At 39.5% G+C, this 15,913-nt stretch overlaps 1 protein-coding gene across 4 annotated transcripts in view; it reads left to right on the top strand.

Annotated features, from left to right (window-relative positions):
* The first annotated feature begins 1,158 nt into the window (after nt 1–1,158).
* Nucleotides 1,159–15,913, top strand: part of togaram1 (TOG array regulator of axonemal microtubules 1) — a 34,754-nt gene continuing 19,999 nt past the window's right edge. Inside the window, exons 1-7 of one of the 4 annotated variants that reach the window (XM_053682513.1) lie at nt 1,160–1,834; nt 2,448–3,653; nt 11,808–11,871; nt 13,541–13,672; nt 13,865–14,125; nt 15,059–15,297; nt 15,575–15,804. In XM_053682513.1, coding sequence (XP_053538488.1) covers nt 2,619–3,653; nt 11,808–11,871; nt 13,541–13,672; nt 13,865–14,125; nt 15,059–15,297; nt 15,575–15,804 — 1,961 coding nt within the window. In that variant the 5' untranslated portion in view covers nt 1,160–1,834; nt 2,448–2,618. Of the gene's footprint in view, nt 3,654–11,807; nt 11,872–13,540; nt 13,673–13,864; nt 14,126–15,058; nt 15,298–15,574; nt 15,805–15,913 lie in introns of all 4 variants that reach the window. The other 3 variants (XM_053682512.1, XM_053682514.1, XM_047157428.2) reach the window with 3 other exon arrangements.

Here is a 15,913-nt window from a genome sequence, read left to right as displayed (position 1 = left end):
CCTTTACTGGTAATTTGTTGTCATGTTATGTCTAGTGGATACAACTGAGGCCCAATAATGGTAATGGTTTTAATGGGTAGCTGATGTTTTTCAATGGTAGGAAACCTTTTGAATTTCTGTGATGATTTCTATTGTTTTTTGTTGTTTTTTTTTTTCTTTCAGCAGGGCTGGCCAGGGTTGTGGTGGATCCGGAGCCAATCCTGGCAACACTGGGCGCAAGGTGGGGAGAATTGACCCCGGATGTGACACCAGTCCATGCCAGGGCATCATGTACACACACTCACACACTAATTCACAACTAGGGTCAGTATAGCGTAGCCAATTCATCTACCTTTGTGTTTTTGGAAGAAAACCAGAGAACCCAGAGGAAACCCGTAGGAAGACGAGGAGAACATACAAAACTCCACACAGACAGTAACCCTTGAAGCTGTGACATGCCAATGCACCACTCTGGCACCTTTCATTGAATTCTTAGCATTTATTTTAAACTCTTGCGTTGATGTGAGGCAGGGGCGGGGTGTTTTGAATATTCTGTTACACTTCAGGAATTTACCTGAATTGTTCCACAATGTATGTTTCGACATACTTTGCACATGATGTATAATCCAGACTAAATTGGACACTGAGTGTGCATTTAAAGTCCCTGCAAAGTGCCTTGATTCGTGCAGCATTATTCAACGTGTTATACACTGAAACAGGAAGTCAGGGCAGGACATATCAAGTGGCTCCTCCCTTCTTTTTAAATAGCCAATAGCGTTTAGCTTACCCCTCAGCCTGGGGTTAAGTCGTACTTGACAGTTAAAGTCAGGTGCACACTGTGCGATTTTGAATCCACGTCACCATGTAGGATCTCAGTTGTCATTAATATCAGACTGTACAACAGTCAAGACGTGAAAAACGGATGCACGTAAGAAGACTCGTACGGAGTAGGAGAAACCACACTACAGTCTCTGCCTCACTGGCAGAATTGAACTGGAGGAAAAATTTGATCGCAATGACTATTAATCAGCTGTCGGAGAAGGTGTCAAACTAGTGATCAAAGACTTTTGGCCTAGGATTAGAGGAATCATTTAGGATTCTCAAAAATTGTCTCAGACGACCAAATCGTGGCCAAAATCGTACAGTGTGAACCTGGCTAAAGTTAGTACCATGGATTTTTGTTAATAATGTTGGGTGGGCGGGACACTTCAGATTCGAGAGAGTGTTTGATTGGACAGAACATCTTATGAGAAACTGAAGTGCAGAATGATGTCATAAAAAAATGGTGGTCGAGAAAGAGAGTAAATTTTGAATGCATATATCTTCTAAATGCAAATGTTGTCATTGTCTTGGAGCACACTACCTTATAGACAACTTTAAAGCGAATATATTCATACTAAAAGATCTCAAACTTCAATTTTGATGTCATGGGGACTTTAAATGCAGGGATATGGATGTAGATGTCACGACAACAGCGTTATCGTGTACATTTTTAGATCACAGGCCTTTTTTTTTTTGTTGGGCTTCAATGAAATGCTAGCGGTTCATACAAATCCCATAGTTCTCTGCAGGAGTTGAGCTCTGGTGCTTCCAAGTCTTGGCGTCACCATGGAAGCGATTGGTTTGTGACATGCTGCGCCATTTTGATTCCAAACACACCACCGGGAGCGTCGTGGAAAAGATATGTGTATATATATGTGTATATATATGTGTATATATCAACCGTGGACCGCGAATAAAACTGCAAACAAGTTTCCAAGCTTGAGCGCCTCGAGTCTGGACTTAAACGCCTTGTGTGCTGCTTTACAGTCGGCGACTGCGCTTTTTGTAACGCTGCTAATTCACAGCAACGCTGGTATGTGATGCCTGAAACTGCATAGCGGTGTGTTTGTGTTTGTTCAAGTTAGGCTCGCAGCACGCAAAACACGCTGCTGAACATAATTAAGGTGAATTTTCTGTTTGTTTTAAAACCGTTGTCGGGATGAGTGCCGTAGGCTTGGCAACATAGTTAGCCAAACTCTTGCCATAAACAATGTTAAGCGGTTCCTATGTCAGTTATATTGCTTGGACCTGGGTAGTCTTAAAGATGACACAGTTAGCTAGCTAGCTAACTAACCAGGTTACTGAGACTAGCAGGTTGAGTTGGTTCACATTGAAATGTGCTAACAGTAACCCGAATACTGCAGTGCCTAGAATAAAAACTGTAGGGTTTTTTCCCCTTAGCTTATCATCATATCACTGAAGCTGGCAAAGCTACAGGTTGTTTAGACATATTTACCTACGTGTATGTTTACTTATTTTGCCACCATTCAGTGGCGAAATGTCAGTGCGTTGTTGTTTTTATTTTTATTTTGTTCCTTTACTTCCCCCTCAGCTGTATTTGGCCAGGGTATTGATGTATTTGGCTTTTTTTCCCAGCAGCCTGACTTGAGTCTGTTATGTTTTTTTTTTCTTTTCTACTTGTTTAGACCTCTTTCTTGGTGACCACGTTCTGAAATCTGTGCTCACACAGGCCTTGTCAAGATGCGCTTTATAAAATCTCAACACATACACGTGCTCTTACAAATAACCTCAAATAGTCTCTTAGCCTTAAGCTTGGCCTTGGACAGACTTTGACGTCGTCGTCATCATCATCGTCAATGATGATTTATGGACTAATACCTCCGGAGTTACACGAACAACTCCTTGATCACAAGAACTACCAAAATCGAACGAATGGGATAGAAGAGCTGAAAACCATCCTGTCCGAGCTGGACTTGAAAACCGTTTCGTTTGACAGTATTGTGGAGTTCATCTACTTTTTACACAGGCTCCTGGACGACACCAACTTTAAAGTCTTGTACGGCACTTTACAGGTCCTGAACCTCCTTGTTCAAAAGCTGGACTACGATGTGGACCGATATTACAAACAGATCGCGCATGTGGCCCTCAAAACCCTGGGGGACACGCGCGCCGTTCCTCGTAATGAATACATGAACATTTTTCGGCAGCTCATGAGGGTTGTAGGGCCGCAGAAAGTTCTGGACCTTGTAACGGGACACTTGAAGCACAAAAACTCGAGAGTAAGAGAGGATGTTCTGAACATCATTATAGCTGCCGTGCTGGCGCACCCCAGGAAAGACTTCAACATCCCGCATCTGTGCTTTCTGGTCGCTCCTTATCTTGCAGACAGCAAGAAGAGGGTGCGACACGCAGCCCTGGAGCTCTTCGCTGTTTTCGATTACTGTCTTGACACGGGCAAGAAGCAACCTATCATGAAGGCTATAGACAGGGTGGAGCTCACCGGTGACGCTGAGGGCCTTATGGCTGCCGTACAGGCACGAAGGGCCAGGCACGTCCTTCCTCGGGTATGTGCGGATGGTACGGTGGAATACGCACTGGTTATCCCCAAACCTGGCCAGCGACGCACGCCCCAGTTCGGCTCCGGAGCCGATCTGGAGTGGATCCTTAACGGAGGCAGATCGAACAGCGCGAGGAGTCACAGGACGAACGTGAACTCGGAAGGGCTGAATGCCTACAGCAGTCTTGGTTCCCTGACTGATGAGATACCATTACAGAGGAGGATAGTGAGTGCCGGCAAGGGCAAAAACAAGCTACCCTGGGAGAGGTCGAGCCTCCCGTCTGCAGGAAATCAGGAGCCCTGCAGCGCGTTGAATGGAAAGTTGTCCGACAAGGTGAGGGATTCGCACATGTTTTAATGTTGCGTGCAAAAAATGAACAATTTAGAAGAATGGTCAGCATGAGTCAGACACAATACAGGTGATGTTTGGTGTCCAAAGAAATAGAAACGTCATAGGAACATCAAATCGCGTCTACTTTTTGAAGTTTATAGTTCTCTATTAGATGTCTGGATTTATTGCGTACAAGTCCAAGTGGTTCACACACTGGTGCTTTCCCCCCTTTATCTGGCAGTTGGTGGGTCATTAAATTGTCGGTTGCAGAAATACCTGTCGTTAAAGCGCACCTATTATGGTTTCGAAATGTGCCTAATTTTGTTTTAAAGGTCTCGTACAATAGATTTACATTCATCCAAGGTCAAAAAGCACTTTAATGTGCTCATAATTAAAATTTTTGCACCCCAGTTTGTCGTGCGCTTTGATTTTTGAAACAAACAGCTCTTTAACACACTACATGGAAGATAATATCTGAAAAACCATAATGGATTCAGTGATATTAGAGCGCACTTGAGTGTTCAAGTAGAGCTTTAATCAGGCATTTCATTTTGAACTTAGGAACCAAACAAAACCTGACATTACTAGCAACAGTGACAATCCACAGTAAACACAATCAAAGTTAGAATCAGCCAAATCTACCAGAATTCATCTAACCTCTTAAATGTTCAATTCATCCATCGGGCAATGTGGGGAAAAAAGTTTATAATAAAGTTTAATATATGATGTTTAAGACTGACTTATAATGAGTAGGAACGAAACTGAAAGGGGGCCAACAGTACTGTTTTGTTTGAACGTACAGGAAAATATGTTGATGAAATGTAAAGGCGTAGAACAATGGTCTGAATTCCCAATAGAGATTTTTGCATGATGTATACCAAATCCATATCATTACCTTTAAGGCTAGCATATGTTGACAGGTCTGCGATATTTCAGCTCTCTGAGTCTCTGTGCAGGCTCGTGTCTGGTTGAGTGCAAATTAGATATCAAGGTTGGAAATTGTCTGCTGTTTCACGAATCATGCGCCTGTCTCTCCTGTTAGAGCTTTATCTGTAGACCGATCCAATTGAATGTCCAAATTAATGTCTGTCTGCTGTTGATTTTGTTTTTATGGGCATAGGATATTTTAATGATGTGTCATTGGCTGCTTGGGTGATATTTTATTTTTAAAAATTTCTGTCAGAATATTGTCTAATTAGGATAGTGGCCTAATCAAAGGTGTGTGTGTGACGCGTGGGTGTCAGATGATCCTGCTGAGTGTTTCTGCCAGGTTTAGATGTGTTGGGAGTTGAGCCTTATTTCACATTTGGCTTCCTTTAATCCGAGATGAGGTTCAGATTAAATCAAAACTTCCAAAGATATAAGAAGTGTCTCTTAAAATGAGCAAAAATATAATTCAGTGAAAATTTCCTTACACACATTGTTCTGTTTAGGAATAATCCATGGTAATGATTATGACTTTTGGTGGTATGTCAGTCAAATAAAATCTGAAATAATTTAAGATTAACATTACACAAAAAAATGCCACGTCGTTTGTTTATCGAAGCAGTTTACCTCAAAAGATACTACAAAACTGAAAAAATCACCCCAAAAGGACCCCATCGTATTTTGCATTGCGTTTGTAGTACATGTGAAATACAAAAAAAATCTATGATGTGAGATTGTACAGTTCTCAACCAGTGAATTTTTTTTTGTATCATTTCCCCCCATAGATTCATACTGTTTCTACAACTCCACCCTTAGTTTTTTAAGGGTGCGACCATATCCGGACTTGCCCGACCATTCAGTGTGCTGACTCATGGAATCTATTTGCCATGTTGCCAGGATTGTTAACAGCTGCTAAGAACTAGAAAAGATTGCTCCGAAAGGGTCATCTGTCACACACCGAGAGAGACAGGAGAGACAGCGCAGTGATCTGGTTACAGGCTCCCACAACGCCACTAAAAGGCTCCGGCATATTTTGTTCACCTCGCTTGTACTTCACGATACATGAGCCAAGCTCTAAGGGCTTTGGCAGAGGCCACAACATGGCTCATTCTCACAGTGATTGCTTTATTAGGAAGTAATAAATTACCTTTAAATTCCCTGAAGGAGACATAATCCTTAGTATTTAGTACACAAGCACGCGAGTCTAAGCCGCTTGTTTAAGGTCAAATATGCCGTTCCTGATTGTATTTAGCTTAGATTCAGGTTTTCATTTAGTATAGCATTTCATTAACATGCCTTTTAATACAATCGTCAGGAAGGATTTGTTCACTTTAATTAAATTTTTTTGTTTTGTTTTGTTTTTATTGTTTTCCCTGTCAGAAAGAGGGAGTTCAAAAAAGTTCCTTAAAAAGCCTTTAATTAAAAAAGTATATATTTATTCATATCAAATCACAAGATTTTATTCACAGTTTCCTTTAATTGTCAAAGTTTATTAAATGGTAGCTCATGTATGTGTAAACAGTGTAAACTGGTCATTTCTTACCCACTACCATGCTCAATTTGTCTAGATCTCTGTTATGCATTATAATTATCATTTTATAACAGTAGACTTCGTATTAAGAAATGATGTAGCAATGTTTAAATTTGACAAAATAAGATAATTGCGGCTACTGGTAACGGTAGAGAGGAAGAGCTGCTTCTTTCTTCCTGTTCTCAAGGCAGCAGTGTTGATTGAGGATCTCAGTGCTCCCTGTGATGGTGACCGGAGTCGAGTCAATTAAGCTGATGAGCCATTGGGGAACTGTGTCTTGCTTTCCGCCTAGTGTGTTTCCACAAATCTCAGAGCAAGTGTTCCTAGTGACGGAGCGATTAATAATAGCTTGAAATTGTCAAGGAATGCCAGTTTGTTTGTATTTTAGTTCAAATACGCAAAGGTTATATTATACAATTTCCTTTAAAAGCGCCAGTAATTCTCGAGTTTATATCTGTGCAATACAATACAGTCTTTTATGCATATATAGTACCAACCTGAATATTTTTTTCCCCAGATCTTGGAGATGTTACAGTATACAGCATAAAGATTAGCACAATTGAACTACACAACAGCAATACAGTCTAAACATATTTATAAAGAAAATGTAAAAAGTATTATTTTTCTCTCTTTTAAAAATCCTGTAAGTCCTTTAAGTCACGAGGAGGGGCCTCCACGGATCGGACTTGTTTGTCCACAGATAGGATTGAGATCTGGAGAATTTGAAGTCAACACCTTTGCCACCAACTCTTTGTCATGTTCCTAAAAGCGTTCCTGAATAATTTTTGGAGTGTGTCAGGGTGCATCATCCAGCTGAAAGAGGCCACTGACATTAGGGAATACCGTAGCCATGAAGGGGAGTACTTGGTCTGCAGCAATGTTTAGGCAGGTGGTACATGTCAAAGTAACATCCACATGAATGCTAGAACCCAAAGTTTCCCAGCATAACATTGTCCAGAGCATGACACTTCCTCTGTCAACTTGCCTTTTTCCCCATAGTGCATCCTCGTGCCACCTCTTCCCCAGGTAAGCAACGCACACGCACCTGACCGTCCACATGATGTAAAAGAAAACGTGATTCATCAGACCAGGCCACCTTCTGCCATTGCTCCATGGTCCAGTTCTGATGCTCACTTGCCCATTGTAGGCTCTTACGGCGGTGTACAGGGGTCAGCATGGGCACGCTGACTGGTCTGTGGGTACGCAGCCCCATACGCAACAAACTGTGATTCACTGTGTGACATCTATCTGGCACCTTTCTATCATAGCCAGCATTAACTTTTTCCGCTATTTGTGCTCTTAGTAGGAGCCTTGGGCTGTTGCCAGTTCACCATTTGTCTAGCCATCACAATTTGGCCCTTGTCAGAGTCGCTCAGATCCTCACACTTGCCCATTTTTCTTGCCTCCAACACACAAACATGGAGAACTGACTGTTCACGTGCTGCCTAAAAATCCCACCCCTTGACCGGTGCCATTGTAACAGGATAATCGATGTTATTCACCTCAGCTGTCAGTGGGTTTTAATGTTATGGCTGATTGGTGTGTGTCTATAATGTAAATAATTAATTTATCAGCTGTTAAGCACTTCAGTTTAAAGAAACTGTTATATTATAGTCCATATTAATGAAGTGCATATGATGCCTAAGCCATTTCATTTCTCCTGCCTTCATGAAGGATCTGTTTATATCACTTTTGGTTTCTTGGCAACACCACTGCAGTTCTTGGTCCTCGTTGTCAGGTTGAGTGGTGAAGGAGGTTAAAAAGTCTTCTCTCTCCAGGTATTAGGCACAGAAATGTAGATAATAACCAGGTCTACACTGTAAAAAAAATTTTTTTGTTCACTCAACTTAACTTATTGAGTTGTCTTTTTGCTTTGACTCAGTTAAGTTGTATTTACGTAAAATAATAAGTAATTTCAACTTAAAGTTTTGTTGACATAGTTAAATAATTGACCCACCTACTCATTTCAAGTAATGCAGACATCCCAGGTTCAGTTGAAATACTGTTATAAAAGTAAGGTGAACTTAACTTTTTCCAAGTTGTCTGTACTAAAATTCGAGTTCATTTAACTTAATGTGGCTTATTTTCCTAACTTACATTAGCAAGTTCTACCAAATAAATAACAACCCATTTTTCCATATGAAAGACTGTCCGTTGTTTCACTTATAAATTTACAAATGTAAACAGAACAAGTCAAACAGGTTCAAATATCCAGAGCTACAATAACCAGTGTTTCTTTCAACTTTTTAAGCAAAAAGGTTAAAAATGTAATATTGTGGTGAGATCAATTTGAGTAAACAAAAATCTATTACAGTTGTAAAAAATAAATTAAATGACATGTATTTCTCAACAGAAAAAGCAAGCAGAAATCTGTTTTTGCTTAACAAAATTACATTTCAATTGCCCAGTGTTTAAAGGTGAAAATATATAGAACAAAATTGAAGTCATGCTGTTGAGGTATAGCAACTGTAACATACACAACAACACATGAACTCTCTCTTATAAGAAATGCATAACACCCATCTCTACTTCAGCAGATTATTTTTAAGTGAATGTACTCGTGCACTGCAGGCATCAGCTCCAATGTTCATGAACAGCCTCTGAATGACCTCAAAGGTGTATTTGCTGTTTTGGGGGTAGTTTATGTTAAGTGCATAAAGCAATTCCATCAAGTTGACAAATATATTTGGTACATCGCCAAGGTTGCGTAGAACGATAACTTCTTCAATTACAACGGTTACATCACTGCAGTCACACGGAATAGGGTCCATCACATCATCCACAACTGTAATGATTCCGACAGTCATGCCCTTGATTAACTCTTCTTCAGAATCTGTGTGCTGTATTTAAAAAAAAAAAGTGCTTTCACACATACAACCTCACAAGCTCAACAACTTAAGAACAACATGAGTGAACCGATCTTAACTTTACTAGTTATCGCACAAAATGAATTAATTTTAGAAGGTGGTAAAAAAAAATACAGTACAACTTCCTGAACTTTCATCTCTCATGAAAATAAAGGTTAAAAAAGTAAACTCCATCAAAATAGTTGGAAATATCAATACATGGACTTCCATTATCTGAATATCTTCCAACATCCCTTCTTACTTTCCTCACAGATCTTTAAGAACTGAGATTGATTCTCCTGCATGTACAGTGGCAGCCCCAGCAGTACTGCAACCCTATTCCTATGATTTGATGCCTCAAAAGTACAAATGTTTTATATTCAAATTATGCAGGACAAGAGAAATGGCTAGAAAATAAATAACCACAGTATTTACAAAACAAGTACACTTGAAATAAATCTACTCACATTTTTATCCAGGCCCTCCAGTATGGCACTCATTCCTGCGATGTCTGCATAGCGCCTTGAGCGGTACAAACACAGCAGCTTTGAGACATGGTTGTCAAGACCCTCATAAAAGGACTTGCTCAGGTCCATCGACAGTCTGGTGAATTCTGCTCTGATCTTCAGTCATTACAGAACATCAAATAAGCATAACACAGAAACATGTTAAACAACACTGCAAAAAAAGTCATTTGAATTTTCACAACGCAGGTAAAATGTCATGAGGTTCCATTCCAAAGTACTTCAGCACTGCTGTACAATGTAGCCAAGTCCATAAGTTTACACTTTACTTTAGGTAAAAGAACAAAAAATGCATGTTTATTAACTTTTTCATATTGGATATGACAAAAAAGACAGTTACTTCAGTGCCTGAAGTAATTCTATGAAGAAAAGGGAAAAAAAAGGTCATTCAAAAATGTAATAAACAGCAGTGTACACAAGCAAGATCAGGACCAAAGTAATAGATTCTCACCAAATCTCTTGATGTATTTCATGGCCAGCGGTTCATATATATATTGATATTGTAAGCAAAGCTAATGAGGGAGCATTACAGTGGAAGAAGGAGCATCAGAAAATGGCAAGTTTATATATATGTGTATATATATATATATATATATATAAGTGCAAGCATAGCCACAAATATTAACACAACCATTCAAGAGTAAAGTAACTCAGAGCAATGATGAGTTATCTTTTTCCTTTGTTGTTTTATTAACTTTAACGATGTTATAGGCTATGCATTGTAGTATACGACTGTTTTCATCCACTTAAGATAGGACTTGGCCTGTAAATTTGTTTATTTGACTACTCACCAGTGTTAACGCAAGCACACATCACAGAGCACGCGCCCACACAGAAAGCATGCGGGTGCCTGAGTCAGACAGTTTAGTGATGGGAAGTTCGGATCATTTTACTGATTCGGATCTTTGAATCTCGTTCAGCAAAATGAACAAATCTTTTTTTGAGTCATTTCGTTCATTTCAGCAGAATAAAATTAAAATGTTACATGTTAAATTCCCCAACACATCTAGTACTTAGCAAACATTGATCATATTTAGAATAAAAAATGAACTATAGGCTAATGCAACCAAGGTCGAATTATGAGAAACAGAAATGATTAATTAATTGCTTTGCATTAGTAGTCTCTTAGTTCACCTCACCTCCCGATCCGAGTCATTCTTCTTTTGTCACGTCACATTTGATTAGTTCACGTCTCAAGTCTTCAGGTCTGAGGCATACGTTCATCACGTGACTGCCCCCTATTCTGAATGCAGTGGGGTGATGAACGAACGACTCGAACCAAAGACTCCAGAAGTGAACTAATCATTTCTGTTTCCGGTACAGAACCTATGGGGATGTTGCTGCGCATGGGCGTTCAAAAATGAACAGATCACTCTCAGAGACAACTTATTGTTCCCGAATCATATTAAAGATTCGTTGAAAATGAAGGAATCGTTCATGAACGACACCTCAGTACACAGTGCGTGAGCACTTAATTAACTTCTCTCTCACAGTTTTTGCTCTTTTAATACCATGCACTTCACGCTCTGTATTCTTGAATTCACATTAAAAAATAAATAAAATGGATAAATAAACACTGAATGCGGTGCACACACACATATTTACATATTGTGATATGTAGCAATCAATATCTTGGAGGATAGTTTATCGTGTCCCATGTGAATTTCTTCCTCAGGCTAACCTACCCCCTGCTTTTTGCAAATCATGGAGATAAATTGTTGATATATTAAACCTGTATTAAGTGACTAGAAGAAATAATACTTAGCTAGTTTTGTTTCGTTACTTTTATAGATATTAAGCTTTAGTTCGCTGGCTAGCAACAGTATAATATGATTAGCCAAACTGTGTGGATTAGCCGCAATTTAATTCGATGTAGAAACAACGTAAACAATACTTGTACTGTTTACTATTATAAACAATATACTATTATATAGTACATGTCGTTTTTACAAGTGATTAAATCAATATGAACAAATATTTACTTACCAAATTTGACAATGGTGGAAGATTTCAGACTTGCCCTACAACATCTATCGTCTTCTGTCTGATTCGCGCTTCATGTGAGATCTCGTGATGAATGTTCCGAACGTGACATCATTGTTGTATTGATTCAACATATGCTTTTAAGTTGAGGTGACAGATACTGTCGATAATTCAACTTACAAACTAGTTTTGACAGTGAAAACATGTTAAGTTGACTGAAAAACTAAAAAAAAAAACAATTTGTTGTGTCAACTTAAAAATTTACTTGGGAACAACTAAAACGCAATCATTTTTTTTACATTGTATGTTGCTGGCTGATAACTAAATATGTTTTTTGTTGTTTTAGTCAAATCTTGAAGATCTCACTACCTCCATGAGGCTGAATCAGGAATCTTGTGTCACACAGTCTGGTAAGTCCATGTCTTCCTTGAAGTTTTCATACTGTACATCTCTTTATTTCTTTGTCCCTCTTTTTCTTCATTAAGCACTATGATGTATTACGTAGTTTGTGCAACTGAACTTGTAATTGTTTTTATTTTTATTTTATCAGAGCCGATGATGTTTTTTTAAGTGAACACTTGCCTAAACGTTCTTCAGTCCCACTCCACTTTTTCAGCACCATAGTGTTGTCAAGTTCATTATTTTCTCCTGCTCTAATACATATCAGCTTGTTAACACCTGTAACACATGATCACCCGCTCCTTCTTCAGTTTTGTTGAGTTGGAGCAGGGGAATATTGTCCGCGAATGCTATTTCTGGGTGACTGGAGGAAACTCCAGCTAAGCCTGGCAATAAACAGACTTGTAAAAATGTGGAAAAAAATGAAACTGTCTGTAAGGCGATGTTTATTTAACACTTGTGGAAGAAGTCTCGAGTGTCAGTAAGTGAGTGCCATGAGGACAGATTGCTTTATGGACAAAAAAAAAGACAGGCAGTTGAAGGAAGAGCTTTTCTTGCTGCTTTAATGTAAGTGATGGGAACAGGAACTAACTTGTTATGCTTGAAATACTTAAAAGTAAAAGTCCTTCATTAGTAGATCGAAATTTGTAATGGGTGGCAAATTGATACAAAAGGAATGAAACATTGAAGAATGCACTGTTATTGAAAAAAAATAAACTTTGCGGTGCTACCATTAACTCTGCTTCATCTATCACACCAATCTACTGCTGATTATCTTCCTAGAACAGCACATTGCCGTCATGTTTTATTCCTTAATTATATCTTGGAATATCTTAAGTCTTGCACACATCACGTCAGTATTCATCGGTCTCTGTCATGAACAGACTGTTTCCTACTGTTTAGATTTGGTGATTGTGGGTTGGTGCATGCCAGTTCTCCCAGGGAGTTACAGTTTGGACAATTTGCATTACGATTAGACTTATTTCCTCAAATTGAACATACACTGGGTTGTATTCAAAAGATCTGTATTCAGGCTTGTGCTCAACTGATGCTTAAATTGATTAGTTGTGGCTTTTCTTGTGTAGAACGTTCTTAAAATGCTTCTAGGTTGTTCTTTAAAACAAGCCCAAAGACATTCAGTTAATAATTCAAATTACATAAAATATAAGTAGACTAATGATATTATGTAAAGTAGTAAGTAAGTGTCCAATAAATTTGTACTAGTTGGCAAATATTGAGTTTGATTTGTCATGAATAATCCTAGTCATAAGCTTATTTTTACACATCGCGAGTCCACTTGGGTAATGTGGAACTTTACGTAGGAGTCTTGTGCCTCAGCGCTGTATTAATAAAGACACTAAAGCACCCCGACATTGATGTCTTTGAGACTCCCAAGAACAATCCAAGATTCTCTTTGAAATAAACCAGATGTCAGAACGGAAAGTGTGCGCGTTATGTGGTGGAGAACAGACAGCAAGTGATGGCTGTCAAATTTGGGTTTACAGTCCTCGTTCCAGTATCTGGCATGGATCAAAACTTGCTCCTTTGTTTGAATACACTGCTGATCCATACGTGACAACACATTAATTTGTATCTGAAAATCCTGTCGTTGTTTGCAGCACTTGCAATTATGTAACTAAAAGGTAATGTGAACCGATTTTTTTCTCTCATACAATTTAGGATTAGCAGAACCGCTTCAGTCCCACCCATCTGGCCGGAGGAGAGAAACCGCAGTCAGACTTCGCCGTAGCGGCAGCCTTGACTCGAACCCAGACATTTTCAAAGCAGCCAGCTCCAGCGATGCCGAGAGAGGTTGTTGAACTGATGTTGATTTATAATTTATTCAGTTTGTTTCGATTTCGGTTTAAGATGCTCTATGTAAAATATTGCGGCAATCACAAATAGTGTTGGAATGAAGTGATTATCCATTGGAGAGAAAAAACGATAGAATTGTCAGTTATGTCTTTGCAAACATGATTATTAAAACGATTCGTACCATTGCAGGTGTTCCCAGGACAGGTCGTCTGCTAGGGTCCGGAAACTCCAATGTGGAGCGGACTTTTTCTCTTCCGTCCAATCCCACTCCTCCTGGCTCCTTTCTGTTGCCCTCCTACCCTCTGGCCACGCTGCCAGGGGTCCAGTTAACTCCCACGCTGTCCCGCAGAAGCCACGCTGTCTCCACGCTCTCCATGTCCAACACATGGCCTAACAATCGAGAGACGAGCCCACGGTGCAGGGAGCCCAGTCCATGGAGGAATAATAACGGTGAGGACATTATAGAAAATTAAAATTCTCACAAAGCGTCCAAAATATGATATTTTTGAAGGGATATTACAGTATCCGTGTATTGCAGTAATTGCATATATCTGTTAGGGGAAACTGTTGCGCTAAAATTGCCAAACGTTAAATACTACCAATTTTAAAGTCAATACTTACATCAGCTAGACCAGCTGGTGGATGAAGAAATACGCGAAGAACCATAAGTGAGAAAAGAAAGGGTCCAAGTTTATTGTCCACCAACACGAGATCCACACAGTGAGACGTCCCAAAGTGATCTGAATCCGTTTCAGTTGGGGCTTCCCTTTTATATAGTTTATATAGTTAGACATGCACACTAAATTGGCATTAAAACTTCAGTTATACTCAGTTACCTGATAAAACCTGAACATTCAGTATTAATGTATTTTTGTGTGTAAATTACATAAAGAACCCCTCATATAAAATCCTGTTTACTGTGAAACATGACAAATACAGAAAGGTCCAAGACAATAAAGTTAAGAAACTGGTACAGAAAAGAAAAACAAATCATAAAGTTGTTGCCATTCTGTCGAACAAAATGAAAATGTCATGATAAACTTTGATAATTCTAAGGACAGCTTTTCTTGCCCAGACATGAAGGCTCTGATAATGGAAGGCCCAGTTGATAACAACTCTCAGCTCTTTTTTCAAATCAGAAATGTCTATAAACATTTTTGATTTAACTGATGATTGCTGTGTTCTCTACAGTAAAGAATTAATGAATTAATGGATTTCCTGCCTGTTTTTTTGTTTGTTTGTTTGTTGCTCATGTTTGATCATCTGATGGATCAAGCATGATGGATGTGATCCAGTAGAACACAATGTCTTTGAGCGCAGAGTTAGATTCACACAGTGCACGCTTGTGTTTTGAGTAAGCCGACTATCAAATCCTCAATGCAGGCGAGGTTGGCTCCACCAGACGTTCTCCGATGCACGCTTCTCGGACTAGCATGGCGTCCTCCTCATCATTCCCTCAGGCGCTGAACACAGTCAGGTCTTCTCCACCCATCTCGCCCATCTCACAGCTGTCTGTGCAGGATGCGGGGAACTCGAGAGATCAACGTAGCAGGAATCTCCACCTCGACCTGACTGTCATGAACCTGCAGGAACCAGATGAGGAGCCAGTGGACAAGGAGGAGGTGTGTGGTCAAAATTGTATATTTATGCTCATCCAGATGGGGATAGCACAGCTATAATTTCCTGTTTATGGCAGTATTGCAAGTATTGTTGCCGCATACCCATGTTATAAGCTATAAAGACCCTTATTTCAATCATTTACTATTAATCATTTGCTCAGGTACAAATTTTGTACACTTCTATTTGACCACATCAAAGGAGAATTGGCATTTTGGATTTATTGGGCTCATGGTCTTTTTAAAATATTTATGTTTATTATTTCTTTTTATTTATTTACAGATGATGAACTCACTGCGCTCCTTGCGTAACAGCGCAGCTAAGAAGCGGGCAAAGGCAAGCATGAGTGGCTCAGAGCCGGATCCAGACAGTCCGGACTCGGCCGTTAAACTCGAGCCAAACCTGGACTCATCCTCTCGGACCTCCCCGTCCGTGACAAGCCCAATGAGTGAGAGCAGCCTGTCCAGCCTTTATTCTCCTACTACTCCCACCATCAATGGCACCAAGAGCAGGTGCAAATTTATCATTTGTGTTTACTTATTTGCTTGTATAGATTAGTTTTTGGAGATAGCCCTGATAAGTGAAACCCGTGAAACCTTATCTAGACATAAGATACAAGTA

This window comes from Ictalurus punctatus, chromosome 9 (genome assembly GCF_001660625.3).
Source record: "Ictalurus punctatus breed USDA103 chromosome 9, Coco_2.0, whole genome shotgun sequence".
NCBI lineage: Eukaryota > Metazoa > Chordata > Actinopteri > Siluriformes > Ictaluridae > Ictalurus > Ictalurus punctatus.
Note: the sequence above shows the minus strand (reverse complement) of the source record. Positions and strands in the feature narration are given on the sequence as shown.